The sequence below is a fragment of the Pristis pectinata genome, chromosome 9, assembly GCF_009764475.1.
Source record: "Pristis pectinata isolate sPriPec2 chromosome 9, sPriPec2.1.pri, whole genome shotgun sequence".
Lineage (NCBI taxonomy): Eukaryota > Metazoa > Chordata > Chondrichthyes > Rhinopristiformes > Pristidae > Pristis > Pristis pectinata.
This window is the reverse complement of record NC_067413.1, coordinates 79,493,836-79,519,144: the sequence shown is the minus strand read 5'-3', so window position 1 is coordinate 79,519,144 and position 25,309 is coordinate 79,493,836. Positions and strand designations below refer to the sequence as shown.

At 38.4% G+C, this 25,309-nt stretch overlaps 1 protein-coding gene across 1 annotated transcript in view; it reads left to right on the top strand.

Annotated features, from left to right (window-relative positions):
* cpa6 (carboxypeptidase A6) overlaps window positions 1–24,624 on the top strand; it is a 51,820-nt gene extending 27,196 nt beyond the window's left edge. Inside the window, 9 exon segments of the mRNA XM_052023232.1 lie at window positions 2,609–2,710; window positions 2,795–2,899; window positions 4,797–4,905; window positions 5,247–5,339; window positions 14,887–15,006; window positions 15,009–15,065; window positions 15,068–15,087; window positions 20,295–20,379; window positions 24,402–24,624. Of these exon segments, the coding sequence (XP_051879192.1) occupies window positions 2,609–2,710; window positions 2,795–2,899; window positions 4,797–4,905; window positions 5,247–5,339; window positions 14,887–15,006; window positions 15,009–15,065; window positions 15,068–15,087; window positions 20,295–20,379; window positions 24,402–24,595 (885 nt within the window). The 3' untranslated portion in view covers window positions 24,596–24,624.
* The last annotated feature ends 685 nt before the right edge of the window (window positions 24,625–25,309 follow it).

The window sequence follows — 25,309 nt, the reverse complement described above, 5'->3', positions numbered from 1 at the left end:
ACATAAAGGGGACTGCTTCATGAGCACTGAACACACTACAGTATCAGAGACGTTCCATTTGTTCTGTCCATCCCTCCCTCTTTGCAAGAAAACTTGCTTGATTTCCAATTTCTTTTGTTCTGAAAAACATTAGCAACCTGAAACATTAATTCTTTTTTATCTCTCCACAAATGCTTCCTTACCTGCTGCATATTTCCAGGATTCTTTCTTCTTATTAAGGAGATTGAGAAAGCTTGTCAATGAACATTTCAGAAATGAATGAACATTTTTGAATCTTAACTTTTGAAGGCCACACTTTAGTGAGATAATCCCTACCTCCCAGGCCTACACATGTCTAATGGACTCTAGCACTGCAATACTAATCCCTCAAGCTCTGCACTTCACAATCAAGGGGGGAGGAGTAGGGAGTATTGAAGAGATAGGAAGGTTGCAGAGGGACCTAGACAGTTTAGGAGAATGGGCAAGGAAATGGCAGATGAGATTCAATGTAGGGTAATGTGCAGTTGTACACTTTGGAAGCAGAAATAAGTGGGCAGATTATTATCTAGGAGGAGAGAAAATCCAAAGCACGGAAGTACAAAGGGACTTGGGGGTACTCATGCAGGATACCTTAAAGGTTAACCACCAGGTCGGATCGGTGGTAAAGAAAGCGAATGCTATGTTGGCATTCATTTCGAGAGGTATAGTGTATAAAAGTAAGGAAGTGTTGATGAGGCTCTACGGGGCACTAGTGAGGCCTCATTTGGAATATTGTGCGCAGTTTTGGGCCCCACATCTTAGGAAGGATGTGTTGACGTTGGAGAGGGTTCAGAGGAGATTTACGAGGATGATTCCAGGAATGAAAGGGCTTACGTATGAGGAGCGTTTGTCAGCTCTTGGACTGTATGTGGCTAGGTTGTTTTCCTTGGTGGGTGAGTCCAGGACCAGAGGGCACAATCTTAGAATTAGAGGGTACAGTTTCAAAACAGAGATGAGGAAAAATTTCTTTAGCCAGAGGGTGGTGAATTTGTGGAACTCCTTGCCACGTACAGCAGTGGAGGCCAGATCAGTGGGAGCGTTCAAGGAGGAGATAGATAGATATCTAAATAGTCAGGATATCAAGGGATATGGGGATAAGGCCGGTAATTGGGATTAGAATAGTTGTGTTTTTTTTTTCTTCTTCCCCCATTCCCCATTTCTCATTTCTATTTCCCTTTCCTTGGAGCAGACTCGATGGGCCGAATGGCCTGCTTCTGCTCCCTTGTCTTGTGATCTTGTGAAACACACACCCACCCCTTAATCCCAGAGCTGTGGGCTCCGAACTCCATATGCATGTCCTATCGTAGTGTGTAGCATTATTAGAAGTGTGAGCATTGTGCATGGGTGTCATTTCTTGAGACCTCACAGTTCACAGCAAGACCACGACAAAGAAGCAACACAGACTGGGTAGGTGAAAGAGGGAGAGTAGGGGTGTGGCAGAGAGGAGTAAGACAAAGAGGCATACAAAGACCTCAACCAGAGCTTTCAGTAATGCCAACTGTTCCTGAGCTGGCATAGCATGGCATTACAGAAGGGAACCTGACAATGGCGGTTTTTAAACCAAGCTATGTAACATTCCACGTAAGTGCTTTTTTTAAATAGCTTTTTAAAACACAGTTCAAGGAAATAGTCAGAGGTGACAGTAACTTAAATTTCTTACCAGTACAATTGTATCACAACGTAACTTTGGCCACTGTTTTACAAGTATGCTGTACTTAGCTGTACCAGCTTACTTTAACCTCTGAAAAAACGCAGTGTATTTTAACACTGATAAAATGGTGCTGAACAATTTCTAGCCCTCTTTCTTAGTCTTATTCCTCCAAGGCAAGTGTGTAGTCCTGCTTTCAGTTGAGCACATTGATTACTGCAATCTTACTCAACTAATATTTGCTGTTTTGGCTTGTACACTTCTGGAAAGGAGGAGGAGAAAGTACGACTGCAGGGCAAGGAGATTTACAGTGATGTTGCCAGGGCTGGAATATTACAAATATGAAGAAAGACTTACTGTGGTGAGGTTGTTTTCTTTGGAAGAAGAGAGTCTTAGGGGAGCTTTAGTACAGTTGTACAAATTGATGAGAGGCCTATTCAGCATAAACAAGAAGGACTGACTTCTTTTGACTGATCAAAAACTAGGGAATATGGATTTAAGTTAATTAGTAGAAGTATTAGAGGGAATGTGAAGTTAACGTTTTTTTCCCCTAAGAGTAGTCAGAATTCTGGAACTTTCTACCAGAAAGGGTGGTGGAGGCATTAAGGTTAGGCAAACTAGTAATGGGTTAACTTCACATCCCACAATTTTAAAATTCTAATCCATATTTGTGACTCAGTGAAAATATTTTAATGCAGCGATGTGTGTTTTCAGTTGATGTAAGCCTGTATTACGCAGTGTCTGGCATGCACTATGCACATACAGCGAATAGAACAATATCTTTGCTTTGTACAAATAAATGCTTTACATCGGAGGCCATATAAATGGATGTAAATTGTCAGATGTCTGAGAACATTTCCATGATATTTGATTGTCTTTTGAAGATCTAGCTAATTTTGTTTTCTGCAATATACTTTTGCAAATGATTTGATGTATTTTCAGATACAAAATTGGATGCTTCAGATGAATCAAACCCATTCTCAACTCCTTTATCTTTCCTCAATTGGAAATTCATATGAAGGGAGACCTCTCTTTGTTCTTCAGGTAGTTTACATGGGTTACTAAAGTTATTCAATATTAGAGTCGTGTTAAATATTTTGAGTATTTAATGTCTGCTTTTGATTTCAGTTAGGCAAGAGATCACATCCTTTCAAGAAAGCAGTGTGGATAGATTGTGGCATTCATGCCAGAGAATGGATTGGCCCAGCCTTTTGTCAATGGTTTGTCAAAGAAGTGAGTACTCAACCTTAACTAACTAAAATTATCCATGTTTTTTCATTGGCAGTACAGTATTTAAATTTGATTTGGAATGTACAGTTTTATTGGGTGATTAAATGGAACGTTAGTGCATCCTACAGTTATAATGCCATCAAATAAACAATGATTTCCTGACATCATCATAAATTATAGTTCAAATTGAGGTAATTTAAACTTTTCAGTTCTCCCATCACTCTTTCTTATTTGCCCTGCTCTTTCACCAGGTCATGTTTTTTCCATTTTTATTAGATCTCTTTAAACATGATTACTCAACAAGATTCAGTTGATACTTGATAATATATTCCATATCCTTTAAGTTGAAACCTTTTCTCCTACTTCTTTCAATCTACACTAAGTAATTCTAAATTTGGCACCAATTTATCAGATAAAATAAATAACAGTACTTTTTTACATATATAATTTTGATCATTTTATTGCTCTCTTCTTAAAACACTGCTTCATTGACTGATTTGTTGATCTTTTGCTCAAGCATTTTCTGTGGCAAATTACATGCTCCATTATTCACTGGACCCCATAGCATTTCTTAATTTGTTCTGTCATAATTTTAAAAGCTATTTCTTTGCATCCTTTGAAATGGTCCATTGTACGCTGTTCTAGCTGTCATGCTACAGGAAGGATGCAATTAAACTAGAGAGCATGCAGAAAAGATTTTCCACAGGAATGTTGCCTGGTTTGGAGGGCTTGAGTTAGGCTTGGATAGATTGGGACTGTTTTTCATGGAGCAAAGAAAGTTGAGGGGTGACAGGTGGGATTAGCATAGATAGACATCTTGGTCAGCATGGACGAGTTGGGCCGAAGGGCCTGTTTCGTGCTGTATAACTCTATGAATTTATGCTCCAGAACTAGGAAACTATCCGGAAAATGCTCTGTGAACTCCTTATCCAGTTTTCCTGTGCCATCTGATTTTCCAGACAAAATGTGTATTTAAATACCCCATGATTATCATTGTACCTTTCTACCAAACTCTCATTGCTTCTTTCTTAGTCCTATTGTGGTTACAGTTAGGTTTCCTGTACTCCACTGCCACAAGTGACTTCTTGTCTTTATTTTGTCTCAGTTCCACCCAAACCACTTCTACATCATGACTTCCAGAACTTCAGTCCTCCCTGTCTTTGCACGCATGTAATCATTAATTAACAGAATTACTCCTTCACCTTTTCCTAACATTCTTTTCTTCTAAATGTCATGTACCTTGAATATTAAGGTCCCAATATATGTTGTTTTACAGCCATGTTTCCATAAGGAGATCAGAACATATTTATTTTTATTTGTGTTCTTAGTTCATTTGTATTGTTTTGAATGCTACAGAGCCTGTAGTTTTATCTTTTTATCATTTTTATAATCTCTGCCATATTTGCTGATTTACTCTTAGAATTGTACTCAGTATTCATTCCTGTCACATTCTGTTTATAATTTTCCATATTAATAACTTTTTCTCTAGCCTTGTCTCCACTCTTTAATTTACCACATCTTCTCAATTTTGATACTTGGATCCTTTGCAATTTAATTTCTGTAACTGGTATGGAACTGAAAGACGCCTAATGATTACATGTGGAAATTGATAATGTGCTTCATGGTTCACATAAGTACTTGTTAGTAGAAGGCTTAAAATATCAGTTGCGTTTACAGACTATCAGCAGGCTTCTATATGACTCAATAGGACACTGATCCCAGCAGAATTCAAGTCAGCTGGAATGTTCTTGTTTTCACAATGAGAATTATACAGTTAAGTGTAGATTAAGATTTTGTATCATAAAAATACTGTTACCCCTCCATATACAGTACTGCAAGTTTTCAATTGCAATATATGTTGGATTAAAACAAAAGCACATTGTCTTTCCTTCTATGTAAGGCTGTAGAAACATACCACAGTGATCCTGTAATGAGAAGACTTCTAAATCAACTCTATTTCTACATCATGCCTGTTTTTAATGTAGATGGGTACCATTATAGCTGGACAACTATAAGTGAATCATTTGATCTTTGTTCTTAATATAGTCATCTAAAGATCAATTCAAATTTCTCTTTTTTATGCCTTCTTTATTAGAGCAGTTTGAATTCTTGCTTTCCATATCTAATGAATTAATTAGTATAGTCAGAGGGCCAGTAAAATTATTTTTCTTCGTTTGATCATCCTTTAAAGAAAAATTGTCTATAGTTTTACCTAGAAAAAAATCCCATTGCTCTGCATTTTCAAATGCCCTTTTGATTTATCAGTCAAAGCAATTAGAGCAGAAAAGTTATTTAAAAGGTTGAATTAATCAATGTAATTTTAAACATGTACACTTTTTGCATTATATTTAGGATCGATTCTGGAGAAAAACACGTTCTAACACTACTTATTTCAATTGCCATGGTGTTGACGCCAATCGTAATTGGAAGATCAAATGGTGCAGTAAGTTCAGACATGAAAAATTATTTATTTCTCTTGATAACAAAGGCAATAAGAATTCCAGTGATCCCCTTGGCATTCTAATATAATGGTAATTTGAAGCAAGATTAAATCATTGATCCATCTTCCCTGCTTGTTCCATTTCCCATTTGTTGCCTTGGTGCTTTGAATAATGATGATGGTCTTTCGTTGAGAAGAGATTGTTTAATCCTTTGTTAAACCCCATCATTGTTGCTTGTTCCACCACTCTTACAAATAAGAGCTATAAATGAAAGTATACCCTGAGCTTTCTATTTTTTTCTACTTGTTAATACAGGCAACCCCTGCATTATGGGGGGTTTGCATTCCTAGATAACAGGCCATTTTGTGATTTTCCATAACACGAAGCCGCGTCATCTGCGCACATGTCAAGAAATGCAAGTTGAAATAAAATAAATTTTGTGTTGATTTATTTACTTCACATAATTTCTGTGGAAGTGAATTTTATTCCATATCTCAAATGTGTGGGTAGTGATCTGTGAATTCTGTAAGGGTGAATTTCCGTAATCCGAATGGCTGTAACGTGGGGGGTCGCCTGTACAGTCCAGTTGTTCTTGAATTGCTATTGGAAAGAATCCTAGCAGAGAATTCAATCTCCTCATAATTTTTTTTGAAACTTGTACCGCTGTACTTATTTCAAGAGAGGGAAGGGGACTAACATCACCTTCTAGCTCTGTAGATTAGTCTCCAAAATTAACAAAGAGCCTTTGGAGGAGAGTTTGATTTTCAGAAAACCTGAAAGAAGGGGTTTCCTAAAGATCTTGCTAAATTTAACAGCAGGACATATTTAACATTTTTGCCTTTATTTCACAATCATAACAAAGCAAACTGAGGCCTTTGGTGCCAACCAACTACCTTGGAGCATCATGCAGGGGAGAGATATCAAAGCCAGGGCGGAGGAGTTTGGTGGTTATGGGGGAAAGCAGAGAATGGAGAGAGGGAAGATGGGAGGCAGTAAATTGGAGTGACCATCCAGGAGCATTGGAAGCCAAGGGAACTGTTGTGGGGCTGGAAGCTTAGAGAAAGGAAGGAGTTTTGTGGGGTTGAGAGCGTTGGCTCGGTGGGGAGAGATGTGTATATCATAGCCTGGAGGAATTCTTGGGGGAATTGGGGGAGATTAGAGCTTGGAGAATTAGGAGATATTAGTCAGCGGATAATTGGGTTATTTTTCAGGAAGGAGATTGGGAAATTAGGTGCCAGGGATGTGATGGCTAGGAGAGAGATCAGAGGCCAAGAAGTGGGAATAGTTGATGGTGGTAGGAGGTTTCAGGGATGAGTCAAGAGGGAGAACAGGGAGTGTGGGGTGAGAAAAATTGGGGGAGCTGGTCTAGTAATGATTGGACTCCCTGCATGGTTGTGAATGGAGAGAGTTCAGGAGCACAGGGGTGGTCATGAGATCCAGGGAAAGAAATCAATAACCATTATCGGGGAGCTCATAGTGGGGCAGTGAAAAGATGGGATGCTGCAACCAGATCAGTATTGTCGGAGGATATAGGAGAGGGAAGTTGGAGAGACCAGGTTGACATGGTGGCTCAGAAGTCTGTGTAGATCTAGGAAGGAGATCAGATCATTTGTTGGGACATTGAGAGGGATGGAGGTCATAGGGTCATACAGCATGGAAATTGGCCCTTCGGTCCAACTGGTCCATGCCAACCAAGAGTCCCATCTAAGTTAGTTCTATTTGCACCTGTTTGGCACACATCCCTTTGAACCTTACCTATCCATGTACCTGTCCAATTATCTTTTAAATGTTGTTCATGTACCGGCCTCAACCACTTCCTCTGGTGGTTCATTCCATCTACTGACCACCCTCTGGGTGAAAATGTTGCCCCTCATGTTCCTATTAAATCTCTTCTCTCTCACCTTAAACCCATGCCCTCTAGTTCTTGATTCCACAGCCCTGGGAAAAGACTGTGCACATTGACCCAATCTATGCCCCTCATGATTTTATACACCTATATAAGATCACGCCTCATTCTTCCATGCTCCAATGAAAAAAGTCCCAAGCTGCTCAACCTCTCTCCATGACTCATTCCCTAAAGTCCCAACAACATCCTCGTAAATCTCCTCTGCACTCTTTCCGGTTTAATGACATCTTTCCTATAGTAAGGTAATCAAAACTGAACACACTATTCAAAATGCGGCCTCATCAGTGTCTTGTACAACTGCAACATAACATCCCAACTTCTATACTCAGTGCCCTGACTGATGAAGACCACACCGCTCTGTCTACCTGCAATGCCACTTTCAGGGAACCGTGTACTTGTATTCCTAGCTCCCTCTGTTCTACAACACTCCCAGGGCCCTACCATTGTCTGTGAATGCCCTATCCTGATTTGTCTTTCCAAAATGCAACACCTCGCACTTCTCCGAATTAATCTCCATTTGCCATTCCTCAGCCCACTTATCCAGCTGATCAAGATGCCTCTGTAAATCTAAAGGTGAAACAGGTTAACTTGGCTGGGAGAAAGCATTCCTGTTCCTCCTGGCCCAGAGACAATGTTGGAAAAGTTCTTTAGGACTGGATCTAGCAACCTAGCTGCAGAAACCAGTGGGTTGTTTTTGAGGTCAAACCTTAAGCATTAATTGAATGAACCATATTATGGGATCTTAGTCCTAGCACCCTCCCTTTCCATCCCACCTCTGCCTAATCTATAAGTGGATGTCTTTGAGATTGGGTTTAATTTTGATATTTTTATTATTTTAACATCCCACCTGAACAAAACCCACCTGTTTTTGTTTGTTAAAATCAGCCCCTTAATTCTACAATTAATCTAACTTTCTTTGTTTGCATCTCCCCAATTTGGAAGATGCAGAATTACAAATGCATACTGAAATCCATAAGTGACGTTTAAGTTGCATTTATTGATTTTAAAATTCCAGATTCCTAGCTGTGTATCCCAATATCCTGCTCGGCCTCCTCACTGTCTGTGAACACAACTGATATTCTTAGGCTTCTAATAACAAATCCTCAGATCATTTTGCTGCATGTGAACCATAAACACATTATTAACTTCCACATGTAGAGATACCATGGAATTCCATATCCTTTATAGAAAATGAAGGAAGTCCCACAGTCCTTCACTGTGAAACACCACTAAATAGCTACCACACAAATACAACCACATTGCTCATTCAAAATGCAAAAATTGCACTTTGGAAATCTGAAAATAGAAATGCTGGAAATGCTCAGGGAATCAGGCAGCATGTAAGTGTTTCAGTTGATAACCTTTCATTAAAAGTTAGAAATCAAGCATGTTTTAAGATGCAGAGAAGGGGGAAGGTGGAGAGAAAAATGGGAATATTCAGAGACATAAGTGGTAATGCTACTTGAGCATGGGTAGTAAAGACGCTAACGACAGATAATTTGTCTGAACGTATGTACAAAGAAACAAATGAAATAAAATGGAAATAAAGATAACTATAGATAACTATGTGTTGGCATCGGGAAGACAATAGTTCATATCTGAAAAATGTTGGAACTTCATTATTGTTTTAACTCATGGCTTTCATTTAACAAGGCTTTGGATTACTGCTGCATTTTGTGGAAGTATTTCACTTGAGTGATGTCAAGAGGTGAACTTTTTAGGTTCTGTGATTACTGTGTCAGTTGGATAATGTATCTGATGGCATGTAGCAGTTGGAATCACAAGATCACAAGACAAAGGAGCAGAAGTAGGCCATTCGGCCCATCAAGTCTGCTCCATGAGTTAAGCTAAAACTATTCCTATCTAGCCCCAATTTCCGGTATTATCCCCATATCCCTCGATACCCTGACTAATTAGATACCTATCAATCTCCTCCTTAAACACCCCCAATGATTGGGCCTCCACACCTGTATGTAGCAATGAATTCCATAAATCCACAACCCTCTGGCTAAAGAAATTTCTCCTCATCTCTGTTTTAAATGGGTACCCTCTAATTCTAGGACTGTGCCCCCTTGTCCTGGACTCACCCACCAAGGGAAACAACTTAGCCACATCTACTCTGTCCAATCCTTTCAGCATTCGAAATGTTTCTATGAGGTCCCCTCTTATTCTTATATACTCCAATGAATACAGTCCAAGAGCCAACAAACGCTCCTCGCATGTAAGCCCTTGCATTCCGGGAATCATCCTCGTAAGTCTTCTCTGAACCCTCCCCAAAATCAGTACATCCTTTCTAAGATAAGGGGCCCAAAACTGAGCGTCATCAACACCTCCTTACTTTTATATGTTATACCTCTTGAAATGAATGCCAACATAACATTCGCTTTCCTTACTGCCGATCCAATCTGGTGGTTAATCTTTAGGTCATCCTGCACAAGGACCCCAAGTCCCTTTGCACTTCGGAATTTTGAATTTTCTGCCCATCTAGATAATAATCTGCCCGTTTATTTCTTCTTCCAAAATGTACAACCGCACATTTCTCAACATTGTATCTCATCTGCCATTTCTTTGTCCACTCTCCTAAACTGTCCAAGTCTCTCTGCAACCTTTCTGTTTCTTCAACACTTCCTGCTCCTCCACCTGTCTTGGTGTCATCTGCAAACTTAGCCACAAAACCATTTAATCCATAATCTAAATCATCGATATACAATGTGAAAAGAAGAGGCCCCAACACCGACCCCTGTGGAACACCACTAGTAACCGGCAACCAACCAGAACAGGATCCCTTTATTCCCACCCTTTGCTTTTTGCCTATCAGCCAATGCTCCATCCATTCTAATATCTTTCCTGTAATTCCATGGGCTCTCATCTTATTAAGCAGCCTCTTATGCGGCACCTTGTCGAAGGCCTTTTGAAAATCTAAATATACAACATCCACAACCTCTCCCTTATCCATCCTACTTCAGATTAGCTCAAAAAACTCCAATAGGTCGGTCAGGCAGGATCTTCCCTTCACGAAACCATGCTGGCTTGGACCTATTTGTCATGCACCTCTAGGTATTCCATAACATCGTCCTTGAGGATCGACTCCAATAACTTTCCCATCACCGATGTCAGACTAATAGGGCTGTAATTTTCCTTTTGCTGCTCCCTCCTTCCTTAAACAGTGGAACTACATTTGCGACCTTCCAGTCCTCCAGAACCATGCCAGAGTCTATTGATTCCTGGAAAATTATCTCCAATGCCTCCTCAATCTCTAAAGCCACCTCTTTCAGAACGCGTGGGTGCACTTTATCCGGTCTGGGAGACTTATCTGTCCTTAGTCCATTTAGCTTCCCAAGCACTTTCTCTCTAGTAATCTTGACTGTACTCAATTCTATTCCCTGAGACCCCCTGCTATCAGCTATATTGTTGATGTCTTCCACAGTGAAGGCTGATGCAAAGTACTCATTTAGTTCCTCTACCATGTCTTTGTTACCCATTATAATTTCTCCAGCATCATTTTCAATCTGTCCTATATCTACCGGTGTCTCTCTCTTACTCTTCATATATTTAAAAAAACTCTTAGTATCCTTTTTGTATGTTATTTGCCAATTTTTCTTTCATAATTCATCTTTTCTTTCCTAATGACTTTCTTAGTTTCTTTCTGTAAGTTTTTAAAAGTTTCCCAGCCTCTGTTTTCCCACTAGTTTTTGCTTCCTTGTATGCCTTTGTATGCTTTTATTTTAGCCTTAACCTCTCTTGTTAGCCACATTTGTGCCATTTTTCCAATCATAATTTTCTTTTTTCTTGGAATATATCTATCCTGCACTTTCCTCATTTCTTGTAGAAATTTCATCCATCTAGCTTACTGTCCCTCCATCTAGCTTACTTTTCCGATCAATTTGGGCCAGTTCCTCTCTCATGCCACTGTAATTTCCTTTGTTCCACTGAAATATTGACATATCTGATATCAGCTTCTCCTTTTCAAATTTGAAACTGAACTCAATCATATTATGATCACTACTTCCTAAGGGTTCCTTTACCTTTAGTTCCCTAATCACCTCAGGTTCATTACACAGCACCCAGTCCAAAACAGCCGATCCCCTGATGGGCTCATCAATAAGCTGCTCCAAAAAGCCATCCCGTATGCATTCTACAAACTCTCTCTCCTGAGATTCAGTACCTTCCTGACTTTCCCAATCCACTTTCACATTAAAATCCCCCATAATTATCTTGACATTGTCTTTCTGACACGTTTTTTCTATTTCCAGCTGTAACTTGTAGTCCACATCCTGGCTGCTGTTTGGGGGCCTGTATGTAACTGCTGTTAGGGTCCTTTTACCCTTGCCATTTCTTAACTCAACCCATAAGGATTCTACCTCTTCTGATCCTATGTCCCTTCTTTCTAGTGATTTAATATCGTTGCTTACCATCAGGGCCACGCCACCCCCTCTACCTACCCGCCTATCTTTCCTATACACTGTGTACCCTTGGACATTCAGCTCCCAATCACATCCACCATTAAGCCATGACTCTGTGATGGCCACATTGTCATGTCTTTTAATCTGTAGGTGTACAACAAGGTCATCCACTTTATTTCTAATGCTACGTGCATTTAAGTACAGTACATTTAGACCAGCATCTGTTACCGATTTCGCTGTAATTCTGTTGCACAGCAAGTTATCCTATCTTTTCACCTGCCTGTCCTTCTTGCCATCTTTGCTGCACACCATCTTTGACTTGTTTCTGTCTTCCTCTTCCTCGACCCTAACACCCTGATTTTCTTCACCTGCCAACTTAGTTTAAACCCTCCCTAACAGCTATATTAAACATTCCCACTAGGATATTGGTATCCACGTATGCACATCCAAATCATTTGTGTATTTTCCAATTTTCCTCCCCTTATCCAAACCAAACAACACCAATTTACCCAAATATTGTTTCCTGCCCATCAGCCAACCATCCATGCTACAATATTTTCCTTGCAGTATACACTCAAATTTTTCAAAGAAGTCTCTTATGAAACACTTTATAAAGATCCTTCTGGACACAGCATCCACTACATTTCTACTATCTATCCGACTGGTTACTTTAAAAATCTCATTGCTATTTGAAGACTAATAACATCAAGTGTATTAATTATTGAATGGTTTTATTAATCAATATCCATTATACATTCTCTGGCTCTTGGCCTTGAACATACTGACATATAAACACAACAAACCAACCAGGCATCCATTTTCATAATTGTATCAGTAAGGTATTTGTGAGTGCAATATAAGCTTCATCCAACACAGTGATGAAAACAAAAGAAATATTGTTGGCCCAATTTTAAGTCCAGTGTGCAACAGTGTGTTTACCTTTGCATTTAAAAAAAACAATTCTTTAAGAACATTAGTAATATCCTGACAGTATCCTGAAATACCTGGGACATATTTTGTTCAGAAAGACTTCAGCATTAAGTATCATCCTGGAACATGAAAGCATATTTTGGTATGGCTTGTTCAAAAGGAAGGACAAATTCACCTTGGGCACTTACTGTCAAACACAAAAAAAACACCAATGGACCCTGGAACCTGTTGTTGACACTGCTATCAAGTACCAATAACTTAGTCACCAATTCTCATTTTAGGTTATGCCACTTGGAACCTCAAGAGCTCAAAACCTCCCTCACTCTAAGCATAGACAGAAATATCAGATTCTAGATATAGGGCTTCCCTTGACATCAAGATGGTATTTCTCCAGGTGGCATCAGTCAGTGAGAATCAAGGGGATCATTCTCCACTGGCTGGAGTCATTCCTGGCACACTGGAAGTTGGTTATGGTTGTTTGGAGCCAAATCACTTCAGCCTCAAGAGGTCCCTGAAGAAAGTCCCCAGATAAGTATCCTAGACCCGTTATCTTCAACTTTTTCATCAAAGATCTTCCAACATAAGATGAGAATTGGTTGCATTCATTTATGATTGCACAATATTCGATTTCATTTGCAGCTCTTCGTATATTGAAGTAGCCTGTGCCTGCATGAAGCAAGACTCTGTTACGTACCAGCAACAAAAGAAACACATCGAGTCATGTATAAGTGTTAGAAACTATTTTATTAATAACTACTTATGATAATAAGAAAGAAGAAAAATGTTAGATATTAAACATTAACCCCAAAAAACTAAACTCAAAGTGTGTGTGTGGCAAATTCCCAAACTCCAAGTCCAGGAATAGTTCTCAAAGTTTAGTTCAGCAAGTCATCAGGTGAAACGTGAGCAAAGGCTTTTGCAAAACCACCGTTGACTGAAGAGAAAATGTAGAGAGAGAATAGAGAGAAATTACGAAATCCAAATGTTCCACAATGATCCATACGACACCTCAGTCACTGATGATCTCCACTGCTTTGTTCCAAAGTATCTGCCACCCCGAAAGGCATTTGAGACGTGGCCGTCTACAGAAATACCTGTTTCCCTCTACAGGTTAATGACAAAGTGGACTCCACTGGATTATTCCAAAAATCCAACATGGATTGTAGTGACCGACACAGTTATTGTTTTTCATCCATCGATACAGAGACCAGCAGTCAGTGTGTCTCTCTTTCTCCTCTCTCTCTTTCTGACTGAACCAGAACGTCAGCATGTCATTATCTTCTGCTGTTGTCGTAATGACGACACACACACACACACACCACTGTACTATATCTTAAAGGGACATTCACCAAATAGCAACTTAATCCGTAACAACTCTAACAATATTTTCCAGCATGTTCAGATGATTGATGAGTCATATTCATGCAGTAGGATATAACCAATGGTCATCTTCAACAAGGGAGAGTCTATTCAACTCTCCTTGATAATTAACAGCAGTCCCATCACTGAAACTCCTACCTGAGGATCTTTCTAAGCTGCTTCTTCATTGTTGCTGGCTGTGGGAGTGCCTTCACCCACAAGATCAGCATTCATTTTCTATTCACTAATTAAACAAAATATTCTTGAAGCATTTCCTCTTAAATCAAAAGAGATGAAAAACTCAAAGGGGATTATAAGAAGAAAACTAAAAGAAGGTATATTTAGTAAAGTTTACAAAGAAATCTCTGAAGCAAATTTAAAAAAATAGTTTTCATATGGAAAATATCTTGTGTTCGATGCGTGTTTATAGCTTTAATAAAGTTGCTCATTAGCCTGATTTTCTGTAAACTTTCCCATAATATAATTGCCATGATTAGATCACATTTGTATTCTTTTTGTACAGATATTGTCAGATAACAACAGTATGTAGCATTCTGCCATCTTTATCTGCCATGCAACCTGGAACCAGAAAACAAAATCCAATGAAAGGCCTCTCTCAAACCTAGCTTATACTTAAAATGAAATTATGGGAATTCTGATGCTCAACAACAAAATTGCTACCCTGACCTTTTCTTCAGATGCTATGCATTTCTGTTATTTTCAGCTTAATTTAGATTCCTTGCTTACATACAATTTCATATTCAGGCATATGGGAGTAATTTCTAAAGTTCAATCTCATCTACAAAGGGAATTATGGTATCAAATACTTAAGCTTGACCTGGAGTTCTGGCATCATTACATACTTCTATAAGATTAATGCTTTTTAATCATTACCAGTTTTCTGATTTACTCTCCAACTTTCACTTATAAACTTTTTTTGTAACTTTTTAGGTGAAGGCGCATCATTGCATCCTTGTGCTGATACATACTGTGGACCCATGCCAGAATCTGAGCCAGAAGTAAAGGCAGTTGCGACCTTCCTACGTAAAAACAAGAAACAAGTTAAAGCATACATTCATTCCATTCATATTCACAAATGCTCCTATACCCTATTTCCTATAGGGATGCAATCATCCTAATTTTAATTGTGTGGTAAGTAGAATTAACCTAAATTGCTATTTTAATCATATTGCAAGACAGTTCCTGTTCTTGTTCATCAAATCAGTATGCAAGAAATTAAATCTTGGTTCCCTGGTGTAATTGACCCAATGTTTAAAACTTATTTGCCGATTGTATATTAAGCAATAATAATAGATATTATGTAAGTTCACTCAGGGTTTATTTGATTTGCATAATGTGTTAATTTCCTCACTGAAGCTGCCTTAAAGACACCAGGAAGCAAATAGAACTCAAAAGTTGAGCAGAACTAGGATAGCTCACCAAGCTGGTGACTGAGGAACCTTATCTGAAAGTAACAGTATAGATTTGAATCTTTCATTTCACTGCTAAATATTTTTAAAGAATATGGAGGGAAGGAAGGATGCCTCAACTAAGAAATTCAAGTTTGTTAAAAAGTTTTTAAGTCTTGTTATCCAATACAGCTTAGGTTTTGCTGTACAGTCATCTGTTTACTCCTCTGTAAAGAATAGTATTTAAGGTATTGCATCACCAATGGGACATGATTTCATACCTGGAGCCAAGCAGTAGTATATTTTCAATGCTCTTTGTTGAAAAGAAGCAATTAACACACTAATATTTTATATTACTGAAGGGCCCCCAGATGCAGTTTGTCTGAATAATAGAAGATAGGATTGTGGGCCATTGTGGAGGAGAGAAAGCAGAACTTTGTTTTGGATAATTTATAGTTAAGAAATTAGTGAAGGAGCAAAGAGAATTTTACGATAGTACGGCCATAAATAGAGATACAAAGGACTGCAGATGCTGGAATCCAGATGAAAAACACGATGATGCTGGAGGAACTCAACAGGCCAGGAAGCATCTGAGGAGAAAAGCAGGCGGTCAGTGTTTCGGGACAGGACCCTTCTTCAGGACTTCAGCCATAAGTATATGGATGAATGCTGAGTGTCATCAGTCTATTTGAAAACCTAGCCTGACACAAGTAATATGAAAGTAATGAAGAGGAGGGTTGAAGAATAAAACTCTGGAATACACAAGTATAGTGATTATGTACTAAACTAGTAATTCAGTTAATACAAAAGAATAATGTCAAATTGAGAAATATTCAGTAACTCTGTTTGTGGGATACTTCCAACCCTATAACCCTCATTTTGGTTCATCATTGATTTCAAGAATAAAATACACATCAGTTTTTACCAACTTGTGGACTCCAGTCATCCTCTGTAGTTGACTTTTAAAGGAGAAATTTACTATGGTTGCTAATGCTAAACACATGCAAGAGTATCAGCAGATGATGGCATGCACTCGTCTTTCCATATTCGATTCCATTATCCTCAATTATTCCATCTATGGGTCAACGCAATAGTTGTGGAGTACTATCTCAGTGAAGTACCAGACTTTTTGTTACCAACATCTTGAAACTAGTGGGAGAGTTGCCTAGACCCTTTCAAGCAAAAGCATGATATATCCAGAATCGTAGAATTATGTCCATTAACAAGTGAACCTAAACATTCTATCCTCATGCTTGTATTTTTCATTGGCATGATAGATCCCCATTGAGGTCAATAGTTATGGAGTTGCAAATAATGGGATGTCTTGAGCATTATCAATAAATTTCATGAAGTATCATAACTTCAGTCTGAAGAAGGCCAAAGAAACTTCATGATGATTACCGGCAAATCATTATCTCTCTCCCCCACCCTCCCAGCCCCTCACCAACCTTGACTGAGTCATCATCATTTTTTTACATGCTCTAGGCTAAAATTACAAATAAGGTTTTAGAGTACAGTTGCAGATCATCTGGCTTACTGTGAATGTGCTTAAGACTTCTACCACTTTACATCATCTCACCATATCATCATATCCTTCTATTCCTTTCTCCCTCATGTACTTAGCGTCATCCTCAAATGTATGCATGGTATTTGCCCCAGTCACCTTGTGGAAGTAAATTTCAAATTTTCACTTTCTCATCTTTGGGGAAACACTCCACACTCAGTCCTTATGCAAGGTTTTGACCGAAATATCGACAATTTGTTTCTCAGTGAGCAGATTGTTGCTCGGATTTCCAGCATTTGCAGTCTCTTATGTGTCTGAGGTTTTATAACCAGTGGTGCTGCATTTCCCCCAAAATGGAAACAACCTCTCTGTATGCCTTATTGAAACCCTTCATAATTTGAATTGCCTTTTAAAACTGGTAAGGAAAAAAAAAACAAAATGTGAAATATACTTTGGGTGACATGCTTAAATCTTCAGGACAGGTTCAGTACAGCTGGGATTGTGTCAAGTGTGAGGAAACAAACATAAAATAATAATTACTTCAGTTTAGACTCACTAATCTACCTGTTGCTATATATATGCAGCTGCCCACATTGTTATAAATGGCCACTTTTCCTCCACTCCCATGCTGAGTGGGAATAGTCTGAAGAACCAGATGACTTAATCAGCACCATTATCACTGAACTCAAAATCATCTTGTCCTCCATTGGCACAATGTGACTTCTGCAAAATGTACTGCAGAAATTAATACCAATTTTAATAGAACAACCCAGCCTTGCATTCTTTACCAATGAAAAGGAGAAATGTGAATATTATGACAGCATTAACCTCCATGTTACATACAGTATGGCATTCATTTATGTCTGTACTATATTCTTTGTGCCTTTGTTGTGACATTCTGATAATATCACAACGTTGTTATGATAGGGTTTTCTGCAGTTGAAGGACAAGTACTATCACAACCTTCATAGTGTTAGGCAATATATGTGCTTTATTAGTGGTGTTACATCACAAGATATTTTTGCTTTATATCATGGTAAGCTTTCAGCATCAGTGTTATTCCTACAGACTCAGGAGACTGCAGATGCTGGAATCTGGAGCAACACTCAAAGTGCTAGAGGAACTCCCCCCTGTCCTTCAGTCCAGATGAAAGGTCTTGACCTGAAACGTCAACCGTCCATTTCCCTCCATAGATGCTGCTGACCTGCTGAGTTCCTCCAGCACTTTGTGTGTTGCTAAAAGCGCAAGTGTTGGGATGGGTCAGCTGTACCAGTCTCATCTCTCATTCAGAAAGTTCAGGCCCTGTTCCCACTGTCCATGCACCCATGTGAGGTTGTCAGTAATCCTCAGCAAGTTTAGAACATGGAGGTTCTAAACTTGCAAGTTGACCTCCACCAGCAATTTCTCAGCTGCACTGCTGGTCTCTGACAATAGGACGTACGCCAGGATGACAGTGAATAACCACAGCAGGTAAGAGAAAAGGTTGAAGCTATATAGATTTAATTGCCAGACTCCAGTGATGTGGGTTTGAATGGGATCAGGGCTTCTGGTGCACAGTGAGGAGGTCTTGAGCCCAAAACTGCCTGGAACGCTTTGACAGTTGGATCGGTGGTTAAGAAAGCGAATGCTATGTTGGCATTCATCTCGAGAGGTATAGTGTATAAAAGTAAGGAAGTGTTGATGAGGCTCTACGGGGCGCTAGTGAGGCCTCATTTGGAATACTGTGCGCAGTTTTGGGCCCCGCATCTTAGGAAGGATGTGCTGACGTTGGAGAGGGTTCAGAGGAGATTTACGAGAATGATTCCAGGAATGAAAGGGCTTAAGTACGATGAGCGTTTGTCGGCTCTTGGACTGTACTCGCTGGAGTACAGAAGGATGAGAGGGGACCTCGTAGCGACATTTAAAATGTTGACAGGTAAGGATAGAGTAGATGTGGCTAGGCTGTTTCCCTTGGTGGGCGTGTCCAGGACCAGAGGGCACAATCTTAGAATTAGAGGGTACAGTTTCAAGACAGAGATGAGGAGAAGTTTCTTTACCCAGAGGGTGGTGAAATTGTGGAACTCCTTGCCACGCACAGCAGTGGAGGCCAGATCAGTGGGGGTGTTCAAGGAGGAGATAGACAGATATCTAAATAGTCAGGGTATCAAGGGATATGGGGATAAGGCTGGCAAATGGGATTAGAATAGTTTTTTTTTCTCTCTCTTTTTTTCCCACCCCATTTCTTTTTCCCTTTTCCTTGGAGCAGACTCGATGGGCCGAATGGCCTGCTTCTGCTCCCTTATCTTGTGATCTTGTGATCTTGTGATCTTGTGACTGTCAGTAAAGTCCACCCCCCAGCATTGCTGGCTGTGATTTTAATTGACATTCAGAGATGGTTTTAAGAGTATTATAAATTAAGGCAAATAATTGAAAATACTAAAGGTTTTTTAAAAATGTTTAAAGAATCAAAACACTTAGAAATAATTAAATGTACATTACACTAAATTTATTTTTTAAAAGATAACTCAGTTTTCCCTTTCCCTCCTAATTCAATGTTTCTGTGTTTGACTGCATGTACATCCCAGATATACTGGCTTTTAAAAAGTTATCACTGACTGTTCATTGCTGAATAGCTAAAAAGATCTGGCTCAAGTTATTTTATGCCATTATTGAGCATTAATGATGTACCACATTAACAAAAAAGTTAATCAGAAAATTCACAGTTGATGTTTCAGTGATCCTTCAGCCTTTTGTTTATGTAGATTTCACTGAACAATTTTGGTTCACTTGAAAACAACTAATAAGCAGTATTTTAAAGGTGAATTGGGCCAATCTTTTAGATATACCATGAAAGTTTGATTTTTGATTTACACAACTTGGAAGAAATGTTGCTGTGCAGTTGAAAACTGGTTGATCCAGTGTAGAACAATAATGTACACATTTCTGTGCATCTTAGAACCTGCTAGGGAATCCATCTCCTCATTTTCTCTCCCTAGCACTTTATTTTTCCTGCCAGATGCAGCAACAACACACTCCTTGCAGCTGAAAGAGTGCTGTTTCATTGTGGTATGTTCCTTATAGGAACTGGCTGCTAAAACTACACCTGCTGCACTATATGCTACCTGCAAGATCTCTAAAACTGATAATGCCAGTTTCATTGCGATGATACTAAGAGACACCCAATAGTACCATTATGTGAACCTCCCAAGTGAAGTTCTGAATCTTTCTCAAACTTTCGGATGACTATCAAAGCTGTTTCAACACGAAATGTGGTGTGAAACAATTTTTAGGCCATTGTTTATGGATAACACCATAAACTGACATATCAATTTAATGAGTTAATTGCAATCCCTAAAATCGTGCATTGCAATTATTTTGATGTTAATAACTTCACTAACCAAAATTGTCCCTTCTTTAAATTCAACTAATATTGTGTAAATAACATGATTCTTTGTTTCATTTTTCAGGAATCTGCAGCATTCAAAGCTGTCAATGCTCTTCAGTCTGTGTACGGTATCAAATACAAACATGGGCCGGCATCTAGCACTTTGTGTAAGTTTTTAAAATTGATGGTATTTAAATTGGGCAGCAGTAGAGGTTAGGTAGGCATATTTGAAATAATGTTTAATTTTTAGTTGTAAAGAAAATATGTCATAAATGCTTTTCAGTAAGCTTTCTGCTATAATGATCTAATTCAATGCAGTGTAAAACAAGGGCAAGTCCAACTTGCCAGATGAATTGAAAGCCTTCATTAATAATAGTTAAACTAGTTGGGCTTCACGACATCCATGAAAAGAAAATTTAATGCCTGGTTTGTTGTCAGATCTCATGATTGGAAACTATGAACCCTCCAGTAGGGCTGAACAAAACAAAATTTGCTGAGGCAGTGGAGTTAGGTGTGGATGTTGTTGGTGGCCATGTAAAAAAAAATCAAATACGAATGGTCAAGTACCAATTATGCCAAATGGTATTGCAGAATGGAGTCAACTAGTTAAAAAAAAAACAGCAAATTAGTCCTTCTGAAAAGTTAGAAAGGTTAAACTGGGAATTTAAATGCATGGATACAGGTATAGGAAAGTACAAAAAAAGAGTAAATATACTTATTAGTGTGTAAGATATACAGTGGCTTTGTCAACGTTCAATGGAATGAACTGGCCGACTTTCCATAACTGGAACTGTATTTTGATAAATCAAAACAACAATCAGCTCTCCATCCTGCAGACTATTTGTCTCCATCAGCACTCCATTCTTCGAATCCCATTCATACCTGTTGCAACATTTTTTTAAAAAAAATTGATGTGTTTCAAATTATAGAATGGTTATCAGCAAATTTTGGACAATTTTGAACTAAGTTGCTTTTATAAGTTATATATTTGAGGAACATTTCCTAAATGTGCAGAGCTGGTAGTGTGATGAATGCAATGATACATGAATTTATGACTATGCAAATTTGGTGCTGAGGGGGACACTTTAAACCATGAGGAAAACAATAACTTACTTTACTGCCAAGAATTTTGAAACCAAATATTGGGACAACTATTTTCTGAGATTCCTTTGATTTGTGGGAATGGCAAGACACCATGTGTCATTGGTTCAGGAAATCTCTCCAGTTGTACCCAGAGTAGAAATCCACAAGGAGAGTATCACAAACAGGTCTTCGCCGGGAAATACCAGTGAGGATGACAGCACATTTAGAGTGTGCAGCCCACAGCAGATCTATGGCACCATGAGACAATTGACTGCATAGGGGGGTGCAGTCGATCATAGAAACGAAGGAGACATTAGGAATTTGAACGAACACCATAGATTCCTCATGGTGCATTACCTTTCTTATGCCAGAGAAAAGGACATCAGCGAGAGGATGCAGAAATTTTGAGGAAGCTCCAAATAGACCATAGATATTATGGTCTACATGGGACCCATTGAACGGGAATGGAAAAGGGTTGAGTTCGTGTGGATGGGGTTGCAGGAGTTAAGCAAGGAAATGAAAATATATCTCAAAGATACTAACTGCTGAATTACTGCCAATGCTATCTGCAGATGAATGTAGGGAACTTGAGTTAAAACATGTAGCTGGAGAAATAGTGTACAAGAGACATGTCGAATTCCTTGGACAATGAGACAAATTTGGGGCTAGGAGAGACCTGTGGATAGGTTGCAAATCAATAGATCTGAGGACAGTCTTCTCATGGGAAGGTTAACTGGGACTGCAGAATAAGGTTTAAAACCCTGATGCTTCCTAGATGACTAAAGGAATTGAGATTAAGGTGAGACAGGAAAAGGCTACATAATAATTTTAAGATTCAGAAGAAAACAGAGTGTCCAGGTGAACATAGAAAGTATGAAGGAGTTCACTCAAACAGAAGAGAATGAGAGATAAAAAAATAGCAATAACTTAGCAGGGGCATATTGCTTTGCTAAATGAAGTCTATTCTCATTTGAGAAGAGGATGCTGCCGATGTAACAGTAAAAGGATGCATCAGGATTATTGGTTAAAATAAGAATAGAAAGGAGATAGTTAAAGATTGATAGTTCTTAAAATATAAAAGTCACCTGCTCTGGATGGGATATATGCTGGTTACTGAGGGAAGTAAAAGTGGAAATTGAGGTGGGTCTGACTGCAATCTTCCAGTTCTCTTTGGATATTGGGATGCTTTCAGATGTCTTGGGATTGCAAATGTTACATTGCTGTTTAGAAATGGAAGAGATAAATCTGCTAACTACAGTAGAGTCAGCCAGATGTTAGTGGTAGGAAAAACTTTGTGGGACAATTATTTGTATGGGATAATGAAATAGTTTGCAAGAGGCAAATTGCACTTGTTAAAGGTAAATTAAGATGACTTACCTAATCAATGATTACAATGTTGTACAAGTATTGGATGATAAAAGTTATGCTGTGATGCCTACATGAACTCTGGGTAAAATGCCACAAAGTAAAATCCATGTAATTACACAAAAAGGAACAGCACAGAATCAAAATTAGATAAGTGACAGAAGATTAATTCTGAAGATGTTTCATCAGATAAGAAAAAGGTAAAGAATGCCATTCCCAGTGGTCTAAAAGAAAACCACTGTTCTTTTAGCTATGTATTAATGATCTGAGGTTGGATACACGATTTTCAGATAATAAGAGCCCAGAAATATCGAAAACGATAAGGATAGCAACAAGCTTCAAGGTACCATGAAAAACAAATGAAATGGCAAGTGAAATTTAATGTGGTAAAGTGTGAAGTGATATAGGAAGAATGGACTAAATGTTCAATTTCAAAGGGCTGGAGGAACAAAGAGAACTTTGCACGTATTACTGCCTTCAAAGGTTTGTGTACAATTGAGAAGGCTATTTAAAATGTTTACAGGATAGTTCACTTTATTAGTAGAGAATAATAGAGCATTAGTGGAGTAAATGCAAGAAAAAAATGCTAAACCTGGTAATGCCTCAGCTGGAATATTGTTCTGTTCAATGTATAACCAATCAGGAGGGATGTTAAGGCCATGGAAGAAGAAGAAAAGATTTACCAGAATGTTAAATTTATATATGGCAAGACTGAAGTTATTCTCCTCAGAGGGATTAAGAAAAGAATTGTTAAAATCATGATTGATTTGATGGAGTAAATGTTAAATTGTTTCCAGTACCAAACACATCCAAGAGTTGGGATAATAATGATAAAGGAACCAAGGCAACATGACCAAACATTTTCTCAAACATAAGGTTGTTCTTGTCTCAAATGCATTGCCTGAAATTTGGTAGAAGCAGAAGCAAGGGTAACCTCCAAAAAAAAAGAATTGGAACTTGTTTAAAGGAAAAACATGATGAGCAACAAAAGACCAGGCATTGAGATTAATGGGACACCTCTGCCAAAGAACTAACACAAGATGATGGGCTGAATGGCCTACTTTTGTAGGAATCATTTTCCAGGATAATGACAAATTTGTAGGAGAAAAAACTGCTTGGGACATAGTTACAGAAGTTTCAGGTGGTCCATACATAGCTGTAGGACAGGTTGAGTATAATGTCCTTTTGCTGTAAAGCATGTTGTTATTATTCTAAATCACCTTAATTCTACAGTCTTTTATCTTCTTAGCAAACCTCTCATGTTCCATTTCATCAAGTAACTTCTGAAAATCCATACATGCATAGTCTTAACTACCTTGGTCAACTTTCCCTGTGCCTCATCAAAGAATTAAGTAAAGTTAATCACACACAATTTTCCTTTAACATTGCCTTCTTTAAGAAAAATACTGTGCATAATTGGATAGATAGAGAGTAGCCCATGAGGATTGGAAATGGGTCAAGAGAATTACATTTTACTAACTCCAGTTGAGTCAGCTTAGAGACAATGACTGGAATATTCTCCTGTGTGGTAAATTTTGATCTGATTCTAAAAATTATTCAGAAAAGTAGAGTTCTGGATAGTGTTGTGGTTGTGAAATTCTTCAATTTTTTTAAAATATAGCACTTAAGAATAATTTTTGACAGACAAACTAAGATGGGTCAAATTATTGTCATAGATTCTAATCTTGTGATATGAAATACTGAAGTGCATATTCTAATATATTTGCTTCTTGCCTTTTAGATGTCACTTCTGGTAGTTCTATCGATTGGGCCTATAAACATGGGATTCCTTATGCGTTTGCATTTGAACTACGAGATACTGGATATTATGGATTTTTGCTGCCAGAATCTTTAATTAAACCCACATGTACAGAGACGACATTAGCCATCAAAAATATTACAAACCATCTCCTAAAAAAATGCCCATTGAACTGAGGAACAATTTATCATCACATGATTTGATTTTTTAATTTTACAGTATAATTCTTTTTGCAGAAATAAGCTAAAATGAGTAAAGATTTACTACTGTTTCTATATTTTATTTTTCTGTGCAGCCATATATGGTACAAATTTGTCACCATAATACTCAAATATACTACTGCAGCAAAGCAAATAACTATGGTGCTCTGTATAAATAAATATCAGGAAATTCTAATAATTCTGGACAGTGATGCTTTTAAGATCACATTGAATATGCACAGGATCGTTATGAGAGACTCTCAACTTAATACAATAGTTTTGAACAACTTTGAAGGACACAAATATTTTAGCATAGAAATTGGAATTCACCTCTTTTTAGAGTGCCATTTGGGGGCTGTATGCAGTAACCTGCAAAGCATCAGGAAATTGAAGAAAAAACAGCAACAAAATTATTAGGTTGGTTTTCACCCATTAAAACTTTACATGTATGCTTCATGACAGCATCTGTATGAAGAGATCACAGTTGCCCTACCGTTGTCGTGCTCAACCATGGGAAAGTCATCAGGCTTAAAGAACCTCCCCCCATAGCAGCTACAGTTCAGCCACAGAAAAAAAAAGCTGTTAAGGAGGTGAGGTAAATACTGAGAAAGCAAACAACAGCTTTCCACCCCCAACTGTGTCCCCAAATAATCATCAGCCCTGGTTGAGTCCCATGCTGCAAGTGACCCC